The 16,102-nt window shown below is 35.9% G+C and overlaps 1 protein-coding gene across 6 annotated transcripts in view; it reads right to left on the reverse strand.

Moving 5' to 3' along the window:
- Window positions 1–16,102, reverse strand: part of MKLN1 (muskelin 1) — a 301,088-nt gene that overhangs the window by 39,108 nt on the left and 245,878 nt on the right. For all 6 annotated transcript variants that reach the window (XM_023753515.1, XM_006088336.3, XM_023753519.1 and 3 more), the window contains 2 exons: window positions 11,272–11,493; window positions 8,038–8,167 (listed from right to left, as the gene is read on the reverse strand). In XM_023753515.1, the coding sequence (XP_023609283.1) occupies window positions 8,038–8,167; window positions 11,272–11,493 (352 nt within the window). The remainder of the gene's footprint in view (window positions 1–8,037; window positions 8,168–11,271; window positions 11,494–16,102) is intronic.

The raw sequence follows: 16,102 nt of genomic DNA on the forward strand, positions 1-16,102 counted from the left end.
CAAACCTCCTGATCCGCCCTGCTGTGTGTGTGACAGGGGGCGGTGCCTAAACTCCCCTATCGGCCCTACTCTGTGAGTGACAGGGGGGAGCTCCTCAACCCCCTGATGGGCCCTGCTCTGTGCGTGACAGGGGGGAGCTCCCCAACCCCCTGATGGGCCCTGCTCTGTGCGTGACAGGGGGGGAGCTCCTCAACCCCCTGATGGGGCCCTGCTCTGTGCGTGACAGGGGGAGCTCCTCAACCCCCTGATGGGCCCTGCTCTGTGCATGACAGGGGGGAGCTCCCCAACCCCCTAATTGGCCCTGCTCTGTGCGTCACAGGGTACGGAGCCCCAACCCCCCTGATGGGCCCTGCTCTGTGCGTGACAGGGGCAGCGCCCCAACCCGATTGCCCTGCTCTGTGCATCACAGGGGGTGGCGCCGCAACCTCCCCATTGACCCTGCCTTGAGTGTGACAGGGGGCGGTGCCCCAACCCCCCAATCAGCCCTACCCTGAGCGTGACTGATGGTGGCATCGCAACCTCCCAATCCGCCCTGCTCTGTGCATGACAGGGGGCAGCGCCCCAACTCCCCAATCAGCCCTGCTCTGAGCCCGACCAGGGGCTGCACCTAGGGATTGGGCCTGCCCTCTGCCACCCGGGAGCAGGCCTAAGCCAGCAGGTCGTTATCTCCCGAGGGGTCCCAGACTGCGAGAGGGCACAGGCCGGGCTGAGGGACCCCTCCTTCCCCCCCGAGTGCACAAATTTTTGTGCACCGGGCCTCTAGTCTATATATAAAAGCCAAGCGACCGAAATGCTGGAACGACCAGAATGACTGGTAGCTATGACGCGCACTGCCGCCGGCCAACTGGACTGATTGGGGGGTGCCTACTCCCCCCGATCAGGGGCGGGGCCAGCTGGCCAACCTCCCGGCTGGACCTCACCCATGCATGAATTCATGCACCAGGCCTCTAGTTCTATTATAATAGCAAACCATAGAGCTCTGTTGGTATGACAGACTATCTTCTAAACATAATATTCAATTACTGTTAAATAGAGAGTTTACATATGGAGAGTCTGTGAAACCCCTTGTGTCCACAGATTTATTGCCAAAAGTTATTCAGAAATAAACCCAAATTTTATATGTGCTGAATTTTGATGTTAATTATGTATGTGTTAGACACAATGCTAATAAATCCCTTTTTTCTAAGCAGCTGCCAATCCACTCATTTAAATTATAATTTTCTCCTGAGGGGAACATACAATTATTATACTCTGGTGAAAAAATAAGAGTTGAGGTTTCTTCAATCTTGAGATAATTCATTTAATTATAAAGAACAACAATGTAAAATTTTATAGTATCTACAAAATAAAAAATTATAACAAAGAGCAACCATTTTAGAATTAGATATATCATCTCTAATTGGTGACCTCAAAAGTTTAAACAAATTTCTATGATTTCAAACAATCCAATTGAAACTCACATCATAAATGCAGTTTTAATCAAATAACTCACATTACTGAATCATATATAAACACAGTAATTATATGTTAAGTCCATCTCAAATTACAGTAATTAACTATAGTAAAAAAAAGCTTTCGAATAACAGTTAATAAATAGAATATTCAAATAAGCTACAGAACATCCATGTAATGGAATGAAATTAGTGTTTCTAAGAATATTAAATAATGTGGACATTTAAATAGTACCCTGCCTTATCTTTAAAAGGACTTTTCATGGCTTACAAAATAAGTAAGATAAAATTAAATTTAAATAAACTTTAAATAAGGTAAAAGTAATTCTATGGGAGTACAATACATTATACCAGTACTTTTCAACCAGTGTGGTGCAAGAATTTTTAAAACATGTAATACCTGACTATTTGGTTAGGGACACTGACCTCTTTTCCCTTAGATTGTAAAAAAAAAAAAAAAAAATGACAACAGCCAACACAACACTAGTTGTCTGGTGTGAATGAATCAAAAGTATAGCTTTTTTTGTAAGATCAGCAAAAAGTATAATATATTTGTAGGTGTTTTGCAGAATTTAATAATTAGTTTATGTGTGCCATGAGATGAAAAAGGTTGAAAATCACTGCATTATACCACAGTTCTCTCATGTGAGGTTTTCCAAATGGTCTAACTAAATCCAGTGAAAGATTTTTTTGATCTAGAGTACTAAAAGACTAAATGCTCCTTAAGAAATCTTAAATAAAGTCTATGTATTTTAGCTATGCCTTTAAAAAGCACAGTCTACTAGTAGATTATGCTGCCAGGTGAATACCTAGAATTGTGTTAACAACTAAGGTTAGAACTATATGCTTCAATTTCTAACCTGGGCTTGAGGAGTTAGAGAATTTCAGGAGACGATGGTCAATAGGCTAAAATATGAAAGAGGAGCAGAAGTTAACTTTTGGAGGTAGGAGGGAAGAGTGATTCAGGTAGGAAGAACAGAATGAGCAAAAAACCGAAGGCAAGAAAAAGTATTCTATCTATAAAGAATTAATATTCAGTGGTCATGAGACAAAGAACTGGTGGCAAGGTGTGGGTGGATAGCAAGAATGGGGTTGGAACTAAGCTGGAGCATATTATTAAGGAAGCTGTGAGTCAGGCTGAGTTTATACTTAATCCTGAGGACAAAAAGAAACAAAGATTTTAAGCAGGGAAGGAAAACTATCAGGTCTATATTTTTAAAAGAGATTTTCTTACCTTATTAGCAGTAATCAAAATGTAAGGTTGTCAGTCTACTTTTTTCTCCCTATGAGCAACTATAAGCTCCATAAAAATAGAGTCCTTAATTACAGTTGTATCTCTAGTGCTTATCTAGCACCTAGTAGGTGACCAAAAAATATGTTGTATAAATGTTAAAGTGCATCTGGCTGGCATGGCTCAGTGGTTAAGCATTGACCTATGAACTAAGAGATCAGCATTCAAATCCCCGTCAGGGCACATGCACAGGTTGTGGGCTCAATCCCCAGTAGGGGGCGTGCAGGAGGCAGCTGATCAATGATTCTCTCTCATCGTTGATGTTTCTAACTCTCTCCCTTTTCATTCCTCTCTGAAATCAATAAAAATATTTTTAAAAACGTTAAAGTGCATGGTTATGCACTTAACTGGTAACACAGAACAGCTATGTTCTTACAGTGTGAAGAATGGGTTGGGGAGAAGGACAGGGGTCACAGGAAGAGGAAGGCTAGAAACAGAGGCCAAATAGGTGGTGATAGCCTAAACCAGTGAGTAGCAATGGGAATACAGATAAGATGGAGGTAAAACTGACATGACTTGATTACTGGATAGTACTGACCTTAGGTAGTACTGACATACTCCTGTGAAAACTGAGGTACCCAAATTAACACCAGTTTAAACTAGAGGGTCAACCTATCTCTACCTTGCCATGAGCAGGGACACTATTTTCCTTGAAATGCAATTTTGGTCACTTACAGACATGCAAGCTAAGGCTGAGACATTAAGTAATTTACTCAAGGTTACTTTGACTAAGGACTGAGATAGGCTCTGAAGACAGTGGTTTTCAATCCTGGCCACATATCAAAAGCTCCTGGGGTGGGAGACAGGGAAACAGAGAGAGAAAGGGGGGAATGGGGAGGAAACTAAACGAGAAGGGAAAAATGAGAAGGAAGAGAGGCAAAGGAGGAGAGAGAGGGACAGGAAGATGGGAAGGAGGAAGAAAGGAAAGTATGGAAGGAGGAAAAGGAGAGAAGGGAGAAAGGAGGGATGGGATGGAGGAAAAGAGATGGGAAAAAATAAAAAAAGAGAATTTCAGTTTCCTAATATGCCAACAGAACCATTAAGGTTCCACAACTCCAAGTATAACTGAAAAGTTTTAGTTGGGAAAATTTCCCAAGTACAGAAGTTCTAACTGACCAACTCTGCCATAAAAACTTCAGTTAAGGCATCCATCATACATACAGCCTTTGGACAACTCAATTTATCAGCATACTGACAAAATTAACCATTCTGTATGTAGACAAAAGAGTGATATTTTCAAAACCTAAATTAGATCAAGACTCTGTAATTAAGCCTTTCAATAACTTCCTATTTTTAGAAAAAAAAATCTAAAGTTCTTGCATTTGTAAAAGGCCCTGAATAATCAGACTCAACTATTTCTTCAACGTCATTTCATACCAACTTTTCCCACTCTCAATCTGCACCAGCGCCAACTGTTTCTAGAACATGCTACGTTCTTGCCTGCTTTGGGACCTTTAAACTTGCTTTTCTCTCAGTTCTTAACATGGTTCTTCCTAATTCTCTACTTTTTGTTTTAAATCTTAAAGATTACTTCCTCAGAGATGATTTTTCAACCCACTCTATCTAAATGGGACTTCCCATGTTACTCATTATCATAACATTCAATTTTTTTACTTCACAGTACGTAGAAGGCAACTGCATGTTTCTCTCCACTACAATGTGAGTTCTTTTTGAGAAGGGATCTTCTAACATACAATCCATAAAACACACCTGGCATATAAAGGCACTGAATTATGTTGGGAAGGAGGAATGGAGAAGGTCAAACTTAGATGCTAACAAAGGTTATTAAATTAATGAATTAATTTGTATGGTGGGATAATGCACCATAAATTAAAAATTAACGCATAGCAAAATTGGTGATTCTGATTTCACAAAAGTTGATTATAGTAGTAATTTAGAAAATGAATCTTCTTGTCTTTTCTACTAATACCTCTAGTCCAGGATAATAAAATTATAATGATGGAAAAAAGTCAATTCAATGAAAATGTAAAAACAGAATAAAATTGTACTAAATTTTGTACAATAAAAAGAGTAGAAGGAACTACATAAAAATGTTAACAGATTACATCTGGATGGTTTGATATATTTTCTTTTTTGCATCTTCCTATATTTTCCAAATTATCTACAATGAGAATGTTACTTTTATAATCAAAACAAAATTGAACTAAAAAACAAAACAATTATTATACTCTGATGGCTCTAAGTTTAGTCATAACTATGAATGAAGCATTATACTATTTTTTTAAATCTTCAAATGACAGTCATCAAAGCCTACTTATGACAGTGAAATTTCTTATTTATTCTTTTACTAATTCTCTACCACTATTACTCTTTGCCACTTTTTTCTTTTAATCCTGGGAAACAGCTTACTTAGAATCGGGGGGAGGAAGGGGAAGAAGGGACGGGGATGATTTTATTTGCACTCAAACTTCAAATCCTCGCTCTTTATAATTTAAAAAAATTTTTTAATGGATTTTAGAGAGAGGAAGGGAGGAGGAGAGAAAAACATCAACCGGTTGCCTCCTGTATATACTCCAACCTGGGTTCAAACCTCTAACCTAGGTGTGTGCCATGACCAGGTATGGAACTGGTGACCTTGCAGTACACTGGATGATGCTCAACCAACTGAGCCACACCAGCCAGGGCAGATCTATCGTATTTTATTCTTGTGTGGCAGACACTTTTGATTGCCTGATCTAATAGCCATTTCCAAACCCTTTCCCCAGTGTACTACATAAATATAGGCTGGAGAAGCCAAATACTTGCTTTCCCAGACTCTCTTGAAGCCAGGTTTCACAGGGAGCTTTCTGGGCAAGTTTTGCTTTCTTTCCTTTTCTTCTATTTAAAATGAGGGCACTGTTTGAGGTGCATCAGTCAACTTACCACCATGAGACTATCATCATGTTAAGGATGGAAAACAGAACAATTTAAAAGAATCTGGGGGCCTTTAAGATATTGCTTAAGTCATTGCATCAGTCCAGATTATCTACCTTTGGACTTCTTATTCTGTGAGAGAAAAAATTCCTTATATGTTCAGGCCATGGTTCCCTAGGTTTTCTATTACTTGAGGCAAACACATTTTATTGATAAACCATACATATTTGAAAACAGTATTTCTTCCCTCTTGCTTCAATGGTGTTTTGGCTATAAGTAGAAATCTAGATCATGATAATTTTCCCTCAGAATTTTAAGACCTTGTTTCCCCTTATCTTAGTTTCCATTGTTGAGAATTTCTATATCCACTCTAAGTCCTATTCCTTTGAACGTGACCTCATTTTACCCTAGAAATTTTTAAGATATTCTCCTTACCCTGATATGTGAAATTCCACAGTGAATAATGATGGTTTTTGTTTTGCTAAATTTGACGTACTGACTTCTGTAGGTGCTCATTTATAATCTGGAGCCAATGTTTAGAGAAATTTTCTGCTATTTCTTTATTTTATAATCTAGTCTCCTCCATTTTCCCTGTTCTCTATAGCTTGGGAAACTCTTATTAGTTCAATATTGGAACTCCTGGATTGATTTTCTAAGGTCCTTATTTTCCCTAATTTTCACCTCTGTCTTTTTGTCTATTTTTCAGATTTCTTACAACTCTTCTACTTTTTTATTCTAATAAAATTTATTTTTCAAAAGCTCTTTCTTAGTCTCTGATTTTTCATTGCATCCTATTACAGTTTTACGGATGCAGATCCTTTCTCTAAGAAAACTGGCCTTGATCATTATAATTTTCATTTACTTGTGTTCAGTGCATTACTCCAGATTTCTATTTTCAGGTTTGTTTTGTTTCTCTCTCTCTCTTCCATGGTAAAGGTTCTAATAAGGAAGATACTCAACTGACAGTTTAATAAGAGTGACAAAATAAAAAGTTAATTGAAAGTGTTATGTGTATCATGGGCAACACTACAGGGGGACTAGGCTGTGAAAGTGGACCAGGCAGCGAGATTAGCCATTTTATTGGCGTGGAAGGTGCCCAAACAACAGTATCTGGAAATATTTTCTTTGAGGCTATACATTTCCTCCAGAAATGTGATTCCAGTCTTTTGTAAGAGACATATGTCTGGCATGCTGGGAACAGGGATGTGGTTAGAAGTTCTACTATTCAGTTTATAGGCTTAATTGTCCTGTTTTCTGCTCTGTCCCCTTTGCCTCCACAGAGACTTTATCATTTCATTTCTCCCCAGAAAAAAAGAGTGCTAGTAGGAAGTATGGGAGAAGGATCCTGAGGGCAAACTACTTCATGTGTATTTTTTTTTTACAATGATGCGATCTTTTGTTAAAAGAAAAAAAACCTTTTCATCCTAAATATGAACAACTATTACAACTTTAAAACTGTGTTTTAATAAGTAATAGCTAAAAGGAAAAGCAAGCTATTCTAATTCCTTAACCTATTACTCAAATCAGGCATTTTAAACCCCTGGGCCTTAAACAAAAATACCATTCTCCTGTGTATACTAATCACAGGCAAAGTGACTACTATGTAGGGCAGTGATGGTGAACCTTTTGAGCTCGGCGTGTCAGCATTTTGAAAAACCCTAACTTAACTCTGGTGCCGTGTCACATATAGAAATTTTTTGATATTTGCAACCATAGTAAAACAAAGACTTATATTTTTGATATTTATTTTATATATTTAAATGCCATTTAACAAAGAAAAATCAACCAAAAAAATGAGTTCGCGTGTCACCTCTGACACGCGTGTCATAGGTTCGCCATCACTGATGTAGGGTAACTGTGCATCATCTAAAATAGGATACTTTTGAGAGTGAATGGGGCAGTTTCATAAAACTGGGACTATCTTAGGCAAACCAATCACCCTATTACAAGGAGAATAACTTATTGGATGCTGAATTTGTAAACTTAAAAGGCATTACCATTTCATGTCCTCCTTCAGAACAAAGACAGATTCTACTATGCTAGTGCATAATATAAGTTACTATACTGAAAGTAGAAGGTGGAAAGGATTAGCAAATATAGAATAATATAGTTTTTAGGATATCAATTCTTGCCAACCCCCACCTCCCCAATAAGCACACAAAAAATTCCCATAGAGATTCATATACTATCTTTCTGCTCCAAGGAAATAATGATGATTAATATATTTTAAACAGATAGAATTGGATAATTTAGCTGGAAGAGAGAGACAAAAACAAGTTTTCTGACCTCTTAGTCAGATTTACTTCAATTAAAGAAATGGGGAAAGGGTGAGGAATGGATAGAAAGAAAAGAAAATGGGCTATAGTCGTCTACCTTATAAAGTATGTAAGACATGAGAGAAGAATCACTAAATGCCTTTACCCATTCCAGAGTCTTTCTTGGTGCCATCTGATATTATGTCTACATGATCAGAGTCCACATCATAACTAAAGAAATCATTCAAATAGGTCTTTGATCGCTGGCCACCGAATACATATAAGCAACGATTTTTCTGAAAAATAAGAAAAAAATGGCAAAGAACAGAGAAAGTAGTTACTTTCATGAAAAATTCAGAATGACCTTTAATAAATTTAAACCTCTATAAAAGTAATTTTATGACAGATCCCATGCAGTGGAGTACTATGATGGTACAAAGAGAAGTGAAGATGCTTTCTATATACTGCTAAGAGGTGACCTCCAGGATATTCTATTGAAGTAAAAAAGCAAGGTGCAGCCCAGTTGGTGTGACTCAGTTGGTTGAGCAGAGTTCTATGCACCAAGAGATTATTGGTTCGATTCCCGGTCAGGGCACATGCCTGGGTTGAGGAAGCCAATTGATCTCATGGATGTATCTATCTCTCCTTCTCCCTTCCTCTTGTTCTAAAAAAAATCAATAAAAACATTAAAAAAAAAAGCAAGGTGCAAAATAATGTATACGAAGTGCTCTTTTGTGCAAGAAAGGAGAAAAAGAAATGTGTTTGTTTCTTTCTCCAAAAAGAAACAAAGAAAGGAAACTAATAAAAGACAGTTACTTCTTGGAGAAGGGACAGAACAGGAAGACAACAAGGATTACACTAGATCTCTCTTAACGTACCCAAACTTTTGGTTTTGCCTTTAGAACCAGGTGTATGTTTTAATTTAATTAGAAAACAAATTAACTCAAAAGAAAAAATCTCTGAAATTAGAAAAAAAATAAACATATCAGTACATAAAGATATGACCACAGAGAGAATATTTCTAGTGATTTTAATTCATGTTTTTGAATACCCTTTCTTAGTGGGTTATATACTAAACAGAAAAATAATAAGAAAGTAATTTTAAACAGCATTTGTGATTTTGCTGTTAGTTTTGCTATTCTGTAAACTATAAGACAGAATAATATACTACTGACATTAGAAAGGAGGATTTTAAACTTAAAAGATATACAAAATCAAAGATATTAAAAATTATAATCTTTCATTTGAATTAGATATATCAGTATAAACTCATGATTTTTCTCTTACTAAAAAGGTATATATATATTACACACACATATATATATACACATATACATGCGCGCGCGCGCGCACACACACACACACACACACACACACACACACACATATACTGGGAGGGGGGCATGTCTACTGGCCAAAAATAGAGAAAATTTTGGGGCATCAAAAAAATTAATGGCCCTGGCTGGTGTGGCACTAATGGGTCACAGGTTTGATTCCAGGTAAAGGTCACGCATGTACCCAGGTTTCAGGTTCAATCCCTGGCCCAAGTTGGAACACGTGCAGGAGCAGCCAATGGATGTGTCTCTCACATTGATGTCCCCCGCCCCCTTTTTCACCCTCTGAAAATCAATGGGAAAAATATCCTCGGGTGAGGACAAAAGGAAAAAAAGAAAGAAAGAAAGAGTAATGACATCATTGGATTAAACACATCAAATATATAAAAATCGATTAGTTCATAATAACACTTAAAAAAATCTATCGGTTAACTTTGGAGCCTCAACTCATTAATATAAAAGAGTGATAAAGGAAGAAAATCAATTTACATTACCTATTCTATGCAGTTTACATATCAGAGTAGCCACACAGTTAATGAGAGTAAGTTTTTAATAATATAATCAGTTAATAAATGCAGAAGAAATGACACAATTAGAAAAATCACCATTTGACAAATCCTAATGAAATCTAGGCAATGACTATCAATGGCTGCTAGAGCCATGAGGTAAAATGTTGACAGGAAACTTTATAATTAATAATCAGGTTGATAGCACCTGAATTCACTGAACAATTTTAACATCACCAAAAGCATGACAACTACACATTAAATGCCTCTCGATATTTTGCAATCAGACCACCTATGAAGTATTTCTGCACCTTTCCTTTTGCGCTCCCCAAAAGGAGACTGAATCTAAAATCAAGCACTAGATTTATGAAGGTGATCACTTTGTAAGTTATATACATGTCTAATTACTTGGTTGTACATCTGAAACTAATATAATATTATATGTCAATTGTAATTGAAAAGTTATTTTTTTTAAATGACTCTGGATTTAACTACCAGGAAATATGGATAAAAGACCACATTAAATGACATTATGAGAAAATAAAATCAGCTAAATCAAGAATACAAGAAATTCTAAAGCTCACATGATTCAGTTTCTTTAACAAATAAGTGGTATGTGGGGGAATAAAATAAGAGGGGTGAGTACTATTATGGATTAAATAAAATTAAGAGATCTAACAACCAAATATAATACTTGGACTTTTCTGAACCCTGACTTGAATAAACCAATTATGAAAAGGTATTTTATTTTTCGGTATTTTAGAAAAATTCTATGTATTAAATGTTGTTAAGAAATTGCTTTTACTTTGGTTGAATATTATAATAGTATTGTAATTATGTTTTTTTAAAATCTTTAACTGTTAGTGACACACTATAATATTTGTAGGTGTAATGATAAGAGTGTCTGGGATTTGCTTTAAAATACCCCAGCACTTAAAAAAATCAAACATTAAAAACAAAAAAAAATATAAGTGGGGTAGATATATGAAAAACAGTGAAATATTGATAATTGTTGAAGCTAATGAGTACACAGGAATTTATCATATTCTTCTCCCCACTTTGGCATATGATTAAAATATTCCATAATACATTTTTGAAGTTATATTCACAGAAAGAGGCCCAAGTTTCCCTGTAGCATCTGATAAGTTTAATTCAATGTCTGTATGTTGGTTTTGCTGATAAATTTTAATTCTATAATGTCAATTCTTAATTATTTGCACTTAATGAATAATAGAGGGAAAAATAAGAACAGATAAGAAAATTGATCTTGCAGTTAATAAATAAATAGAAATAGATCTATATAAGCAATGAAGTTAATAAAAAAAAACCTATATTATTATTCAGGTGATAACTATGTAGTAATTACTAAGTTGATGGGAAAGAGCCTCAATTATAACAGTTCACTGTTAAAAAGTTTTATTTTTGTCTATTATTGCTAACACTAATCATTTATATCTAATGAAAAGTTTTGATCACTTACTGAGGAATTAGATTTCACCACTTTTCTTACTGAGATACACATGACAAAGTAACATAACACAATGTACAGAATATTCTTACTGAGTGAAATAGCATGCAGTGTCCTATCCGAGACTGGATATCCTCAGGCCCGGCATTGCAGGAGTCCTCTCGAAGAAGTTTCCAGGTTTGACATTGACAGTTGAAAGCAAACAACCCACTGAATTGTGGTTCACTGGCTCTGCTGTCGTCTACACTGCCATTACAAGTCAAAATTCTACCCCCAAAGGTGTAGATCATATGTTTTTCTGAGTCCATACACATCTATCAGAATAAAAAAATAGATTGAATAGTTTTAGATTGTTCCTGTCATATGTGTTAAAATGAAACCAATGTGTGTTGTTTTAGATTCTCAAAAAACCCTGAACTTTGTCTTAATAACACTACGTACCGCCCCTGATTATCATATGCACTTATTGCAATAATGCCAACCACCTGGCAGATGGATTTCTAAATACCTTTTCCAGTTTCAATTTTTCCCACTGAGAATAAAATATGTTGGGTTAAAGAGCTTTATGCTTTCTTGAAACTGCATAATTTTTACCACATCAACCAATAAATAATACATGAGGTGCTGATTTGTAAACCTAAGAATGAATACAGGTCACACTCTATGGGTAAAGAGTGATCACACACTCCTTGCAAGCATTCTATTAATCTTGCTACCATTAAATAAGAGAGCAGATATGTGAATGAGTGATGCAACTAAATTCATCTCTCTGCAATTATTTTACAAAACTCTTAAAATTATGTTAAAAACAGTAAAACAGACAGACATTTGCAACAGTTTACAGACTGACTTCTACCGTGTGATGAATCTTGCCTTTTTTTAACACAATACTATAAATTTAATTTTCTTTGAGGTATGTTATGCAACTCAAGTTCAAAAGTCAAAATTCTTTCAACTCAAGATGATAATTTTTCATAAAACTATCTGATAAAAGTCATTTGTCGAAGATAACAAAAAAGAATTAAATTCTATTTCAAAGAATATATAAGTACAAGTTGGAAATTAGATATTGAACACAAGTGGCATTTATAATTTAAAAAAAATTGTGTACACAAAACATTATTTTGTTAAAGCACAAACACAGGCCATTGTATGTTCAATTCTCTCCTCCCATCAATTACTTCTGCTATTCATTTTTTGCAGTTTTTAATAAAAAGCTTTTTTAATAATTATAAAATTTGGTTTTAAAATTAATATTAAAAAGATTCTAACCAATGTCACCCCAATAAATTTTTAAAAATTAAAATAAAAAAGAGACTCTAGCATCTCCTAATCTTTGCCTACCACTAAAAAGATCCACTCATTTGCCATTTCCCAGGTTTATGGCAGATTTTCATAAATTAAGATGAAAATCTACTATACCTCAAAGGTGAAATCTTAATGAATATGGTTGCAAAACTGAGATAAAGTTTTCATGTCCCTGGCCTCCCAAAGAAAGTGTTCTCACTCTTTAATCTTCAATAATCCTATCATTAAAAGCAATACATACATTCCTGAAGACAACTAGTATGGCCCCATTCACCTACTATATATCTGACTGTCTAGGGCTGCATTGAAGTTGGGTCACATTACCCTGTCCTAAATACTTAAGGCTTAAGTCTCTCCAAACACCTGGGGATCATGCTGAAAATCCCGAGGGACACACATTACATAAGCCAATTATATTTTCATAAATTCAGAGTTATACTAATTTTGGCCAATCTCTGTTATCAGGTTTCCTATGGTTATCTAGCCCCTAAATTCTACTTCATACGGCTACAAAGGGATTTTCTCTTTCCTTTGGAGGATATTTAATTTTGATGTGCTTGTTCTCAGTTGTCTGCCTACAAAGGTAACCAGTTTTCTCTCTGAGGCTTTTAGAATTTTCTCTTAATCCTTGGTTATGAAATTTCATTAAGGAAGTATCTAGGCAGGGATATGCTTTTTCATTCATCCTGAACTGCACTTGGTGTTCCCTTCATTCTGCAAACTGTCTTTCTTCATCTTTAAGAGTTTTCTTCATTTTTACCTTGAGTTTGTTTTGGCCAGCATTCTCTTCTTCTAGAACTCCTATTAGATAATATTGGAACTTCAGGACCTTCTCTCTGTTTCTTAACTTTTCTCTCATAATTTCAGTTCATTAATTTAGTAACCATTTTGAGGTGAGTGTGTCCATTCTGCTTTTCAAATAATTTGCTGAGATTTTAAAAAACCTTTAATTTGTAACTTTTCTAGATGTCTTTTATGAATGCAATAGTTGCCTGAATTGCTCTAAAAATAACACTTAAGCTTGCCCTAAAGACTTCTTTAGTTTATACTATTGTTTTTCTTTGTTAATTCTTAATTTGCTGACTTCAGCACCCATCTTATGGTATTAATTACATTAAAATATATGGATTTTTCTTGGTTGTTCTAGTCCTCTTTATATCTGAGAATCACTAGTCATTTGCCTGCTACATATACACTAGCCGGCCTAAAGGGACTGGGTGGGGAGAAATGAGATGTGATATTGTGAAGGGTTCCTCAGCTGCTCTTCAGCTGCCCTTGGGAGTATTGCTCTACCTTTCCAGCTCCAATGCCCACACTCAACACTTGACCCATGGACAATATCACAGTTAAGTGCTACTCAAACTGAAGAATGCTTTGCTGTTCAGTCCCCCACTGATCATCTAATGTTTGCTGCAGCTCTATAAACTTTGTGGCTGTAATCTTACAGGCTCCAGTTTCTTCTGGTTGGATCTGGTCCTATCTGCTTTCTACCTTAAAGGAATTCTCCCCCGCTTCGCGCCCCCCCCCCCCCACATATTTTTAAGTTCCCAAAGGACATTCTTTTTTGTTATCAACGCTATTACTAATGTATTCTATTGTCATTTCATAGGATATGGGCAGGAGAACAGTAAAAGTATGTGTTCAGCCTGCCAATGATCCACACTGACCCAAGGAGAATGTCAATGAGCTGAGATCTCCAATCATTGACTAAAGTTTCTCCTGCCAATTCTTGGCTAGCTCATATTCCTTTTTCTAGTAATTCCTTCAAAAGGTGGTCATACTTGATAGACAGTTTCTCTAGATATAAAATCCTTGACTCGCATTGTCTTTTCCTACCTTCTAGATGCTGCTCTAATGTTTCCTGAATGTAGCTGTAGAGAAATCTGATACCAGTCTCATTTTATTCCTCTTATAGGGTGACTTGATCATTTTGCCTAGTTTCCCCCTAAATGGCTTCTTTATATTTGAAATGCACTGTTACTAACATATGTCTTAGAATTGAATGCATAGGTCAACATTTTTCCTTTCTGATTATAACACACCCTTTTGAAATGTGAAATAGTATTCTTTGTTCAGGAAAGACTTCTTGAAATTTATTATAAATATTTGTTGTTCCATTATTTTGGTTTCTGTAGTTAATGTCTCCAATTATATGTATGTTGGCTTATTTTTGCCTGTCTTCTCTATAATTTTCTGACTAATTCTTTTCTTAATCTTTATTTCTATATTACCTGCTCTTCTTATTTCTATACTATATAACCCTTACCTATTCTTCATTATGCTCTATGTAGATTAGTTTTCATTTCTGAAAATGCTACTATATTTTCTTCAGTTTCTTTCCTGAATTTTACCAGGTCTCGTTTCACCTGCTCCTCTTATTTGGTCATCTCATCTGCACAACTGAATTTATGCTTTGTAGTTTTCTTCAAAGTTTCAAGCTTCATTAAATCATTTATCTGTTCGGATACTGATATATAATTTTCATCTGCTATTGTGTGAAGGAAAGTTTTGCTGGTCTTCTTTTTATTAATTTTCTTTAGAGTACCTCTCTCAAAATTCTGTGTTTTAAACTTTTTAAATGTTCATATTTAAATTTGTTGAATTTCCCTGGGCCAGATAACAGAAGGTTCCTATGAAAGGGTAATGTTCTTGCTTAAGGACTCCCTCTTCTGTTGCTACTGAATTAAATGGCTTCTTCAAAATGTAGTCCATCTGTGAAGCCCTGTCTTTCTTAAACTCTATGAACCCTCATCTGTATGTGTGTGTGTGTGGGGGCGGGGGGGACTGTTTCTATCTCAAGACTTAAGGTCCTCCAGTTCCTTCACTAGATATTGCAAAAGGAGCACTGTTCACACTTGTCACGTTGTTTCCCATACTTTTAGAAGATGGTGCTTTCTGACATCTCCCTTTCTGGGCCATTCTGGGTTCTTTGCACATGTTATCTCACTAACTCCCCCAGAGGCTGCCCTGCTAAGATGTACCTCTGCTAGGCTCCCTCTACATTCCCAGTTCTCCCCTGTTACATTACTGTCAGCTTTAATACAGGTTCTGAATATTTCAGTTATTTTTGGCTAAACTTACAAGAAATTGGGAGCTGTGGGTTTTCTTTGGCTCCTGGTTTTGCTGAATATGTGACTTGTGTTTGTTTTTTTAATCTTTTTTTTTTTTTTTGGTTTGGCTCTCATTGTTCCTGAAAATCACACAAAGCAACAACATCGAAAGCTTCAGAACTAAGCTGCCACTATGTTCTTAATAAATTCAAAGCTTTAAATTTATTAACTGTTAAATTCAAAATTGCAAAGTAACTTTTTAAAGCATTTTCATGCCTCTAGCTTTCTCACATTCTTGAGCGTTAAGTGTCAAATCTTAAAGTGTCATGAACGCCCTAAGTAATTTTGAAGTTCCAACTTATAGCTTTATTTACATGAAACAAAATAGAAACTAGAGGCTTATACAGATTACAAAAGGTCACAGAGCTCGTTATTAGCCTAATTAGCACTGAAATCCTCGTTTCTTCACACCTGGTGTTCTGTTATAACATCGAATCAGTTGAAAACCAAACATTTAACAGAACCTAGCTTCCAAGGAACATTTTATTTTATCAAAGTCAAGAGA

The sequence above is a fragment of the Myotis lucifugus genome, unplaced genomic scaffold (assembly GCF_000147115.1).
Source record: "Myotis lucifugus unplaced genomic scaffold, Myoluc2.0 scaffold_46, whole genome shotgun sequence".
Lineage (NCBI taxonomy): Eukaryota > Metazoa > Chordata > Mammalia > Chiroptera > Vespertilionidae > Myotis > Myotis lucifugus.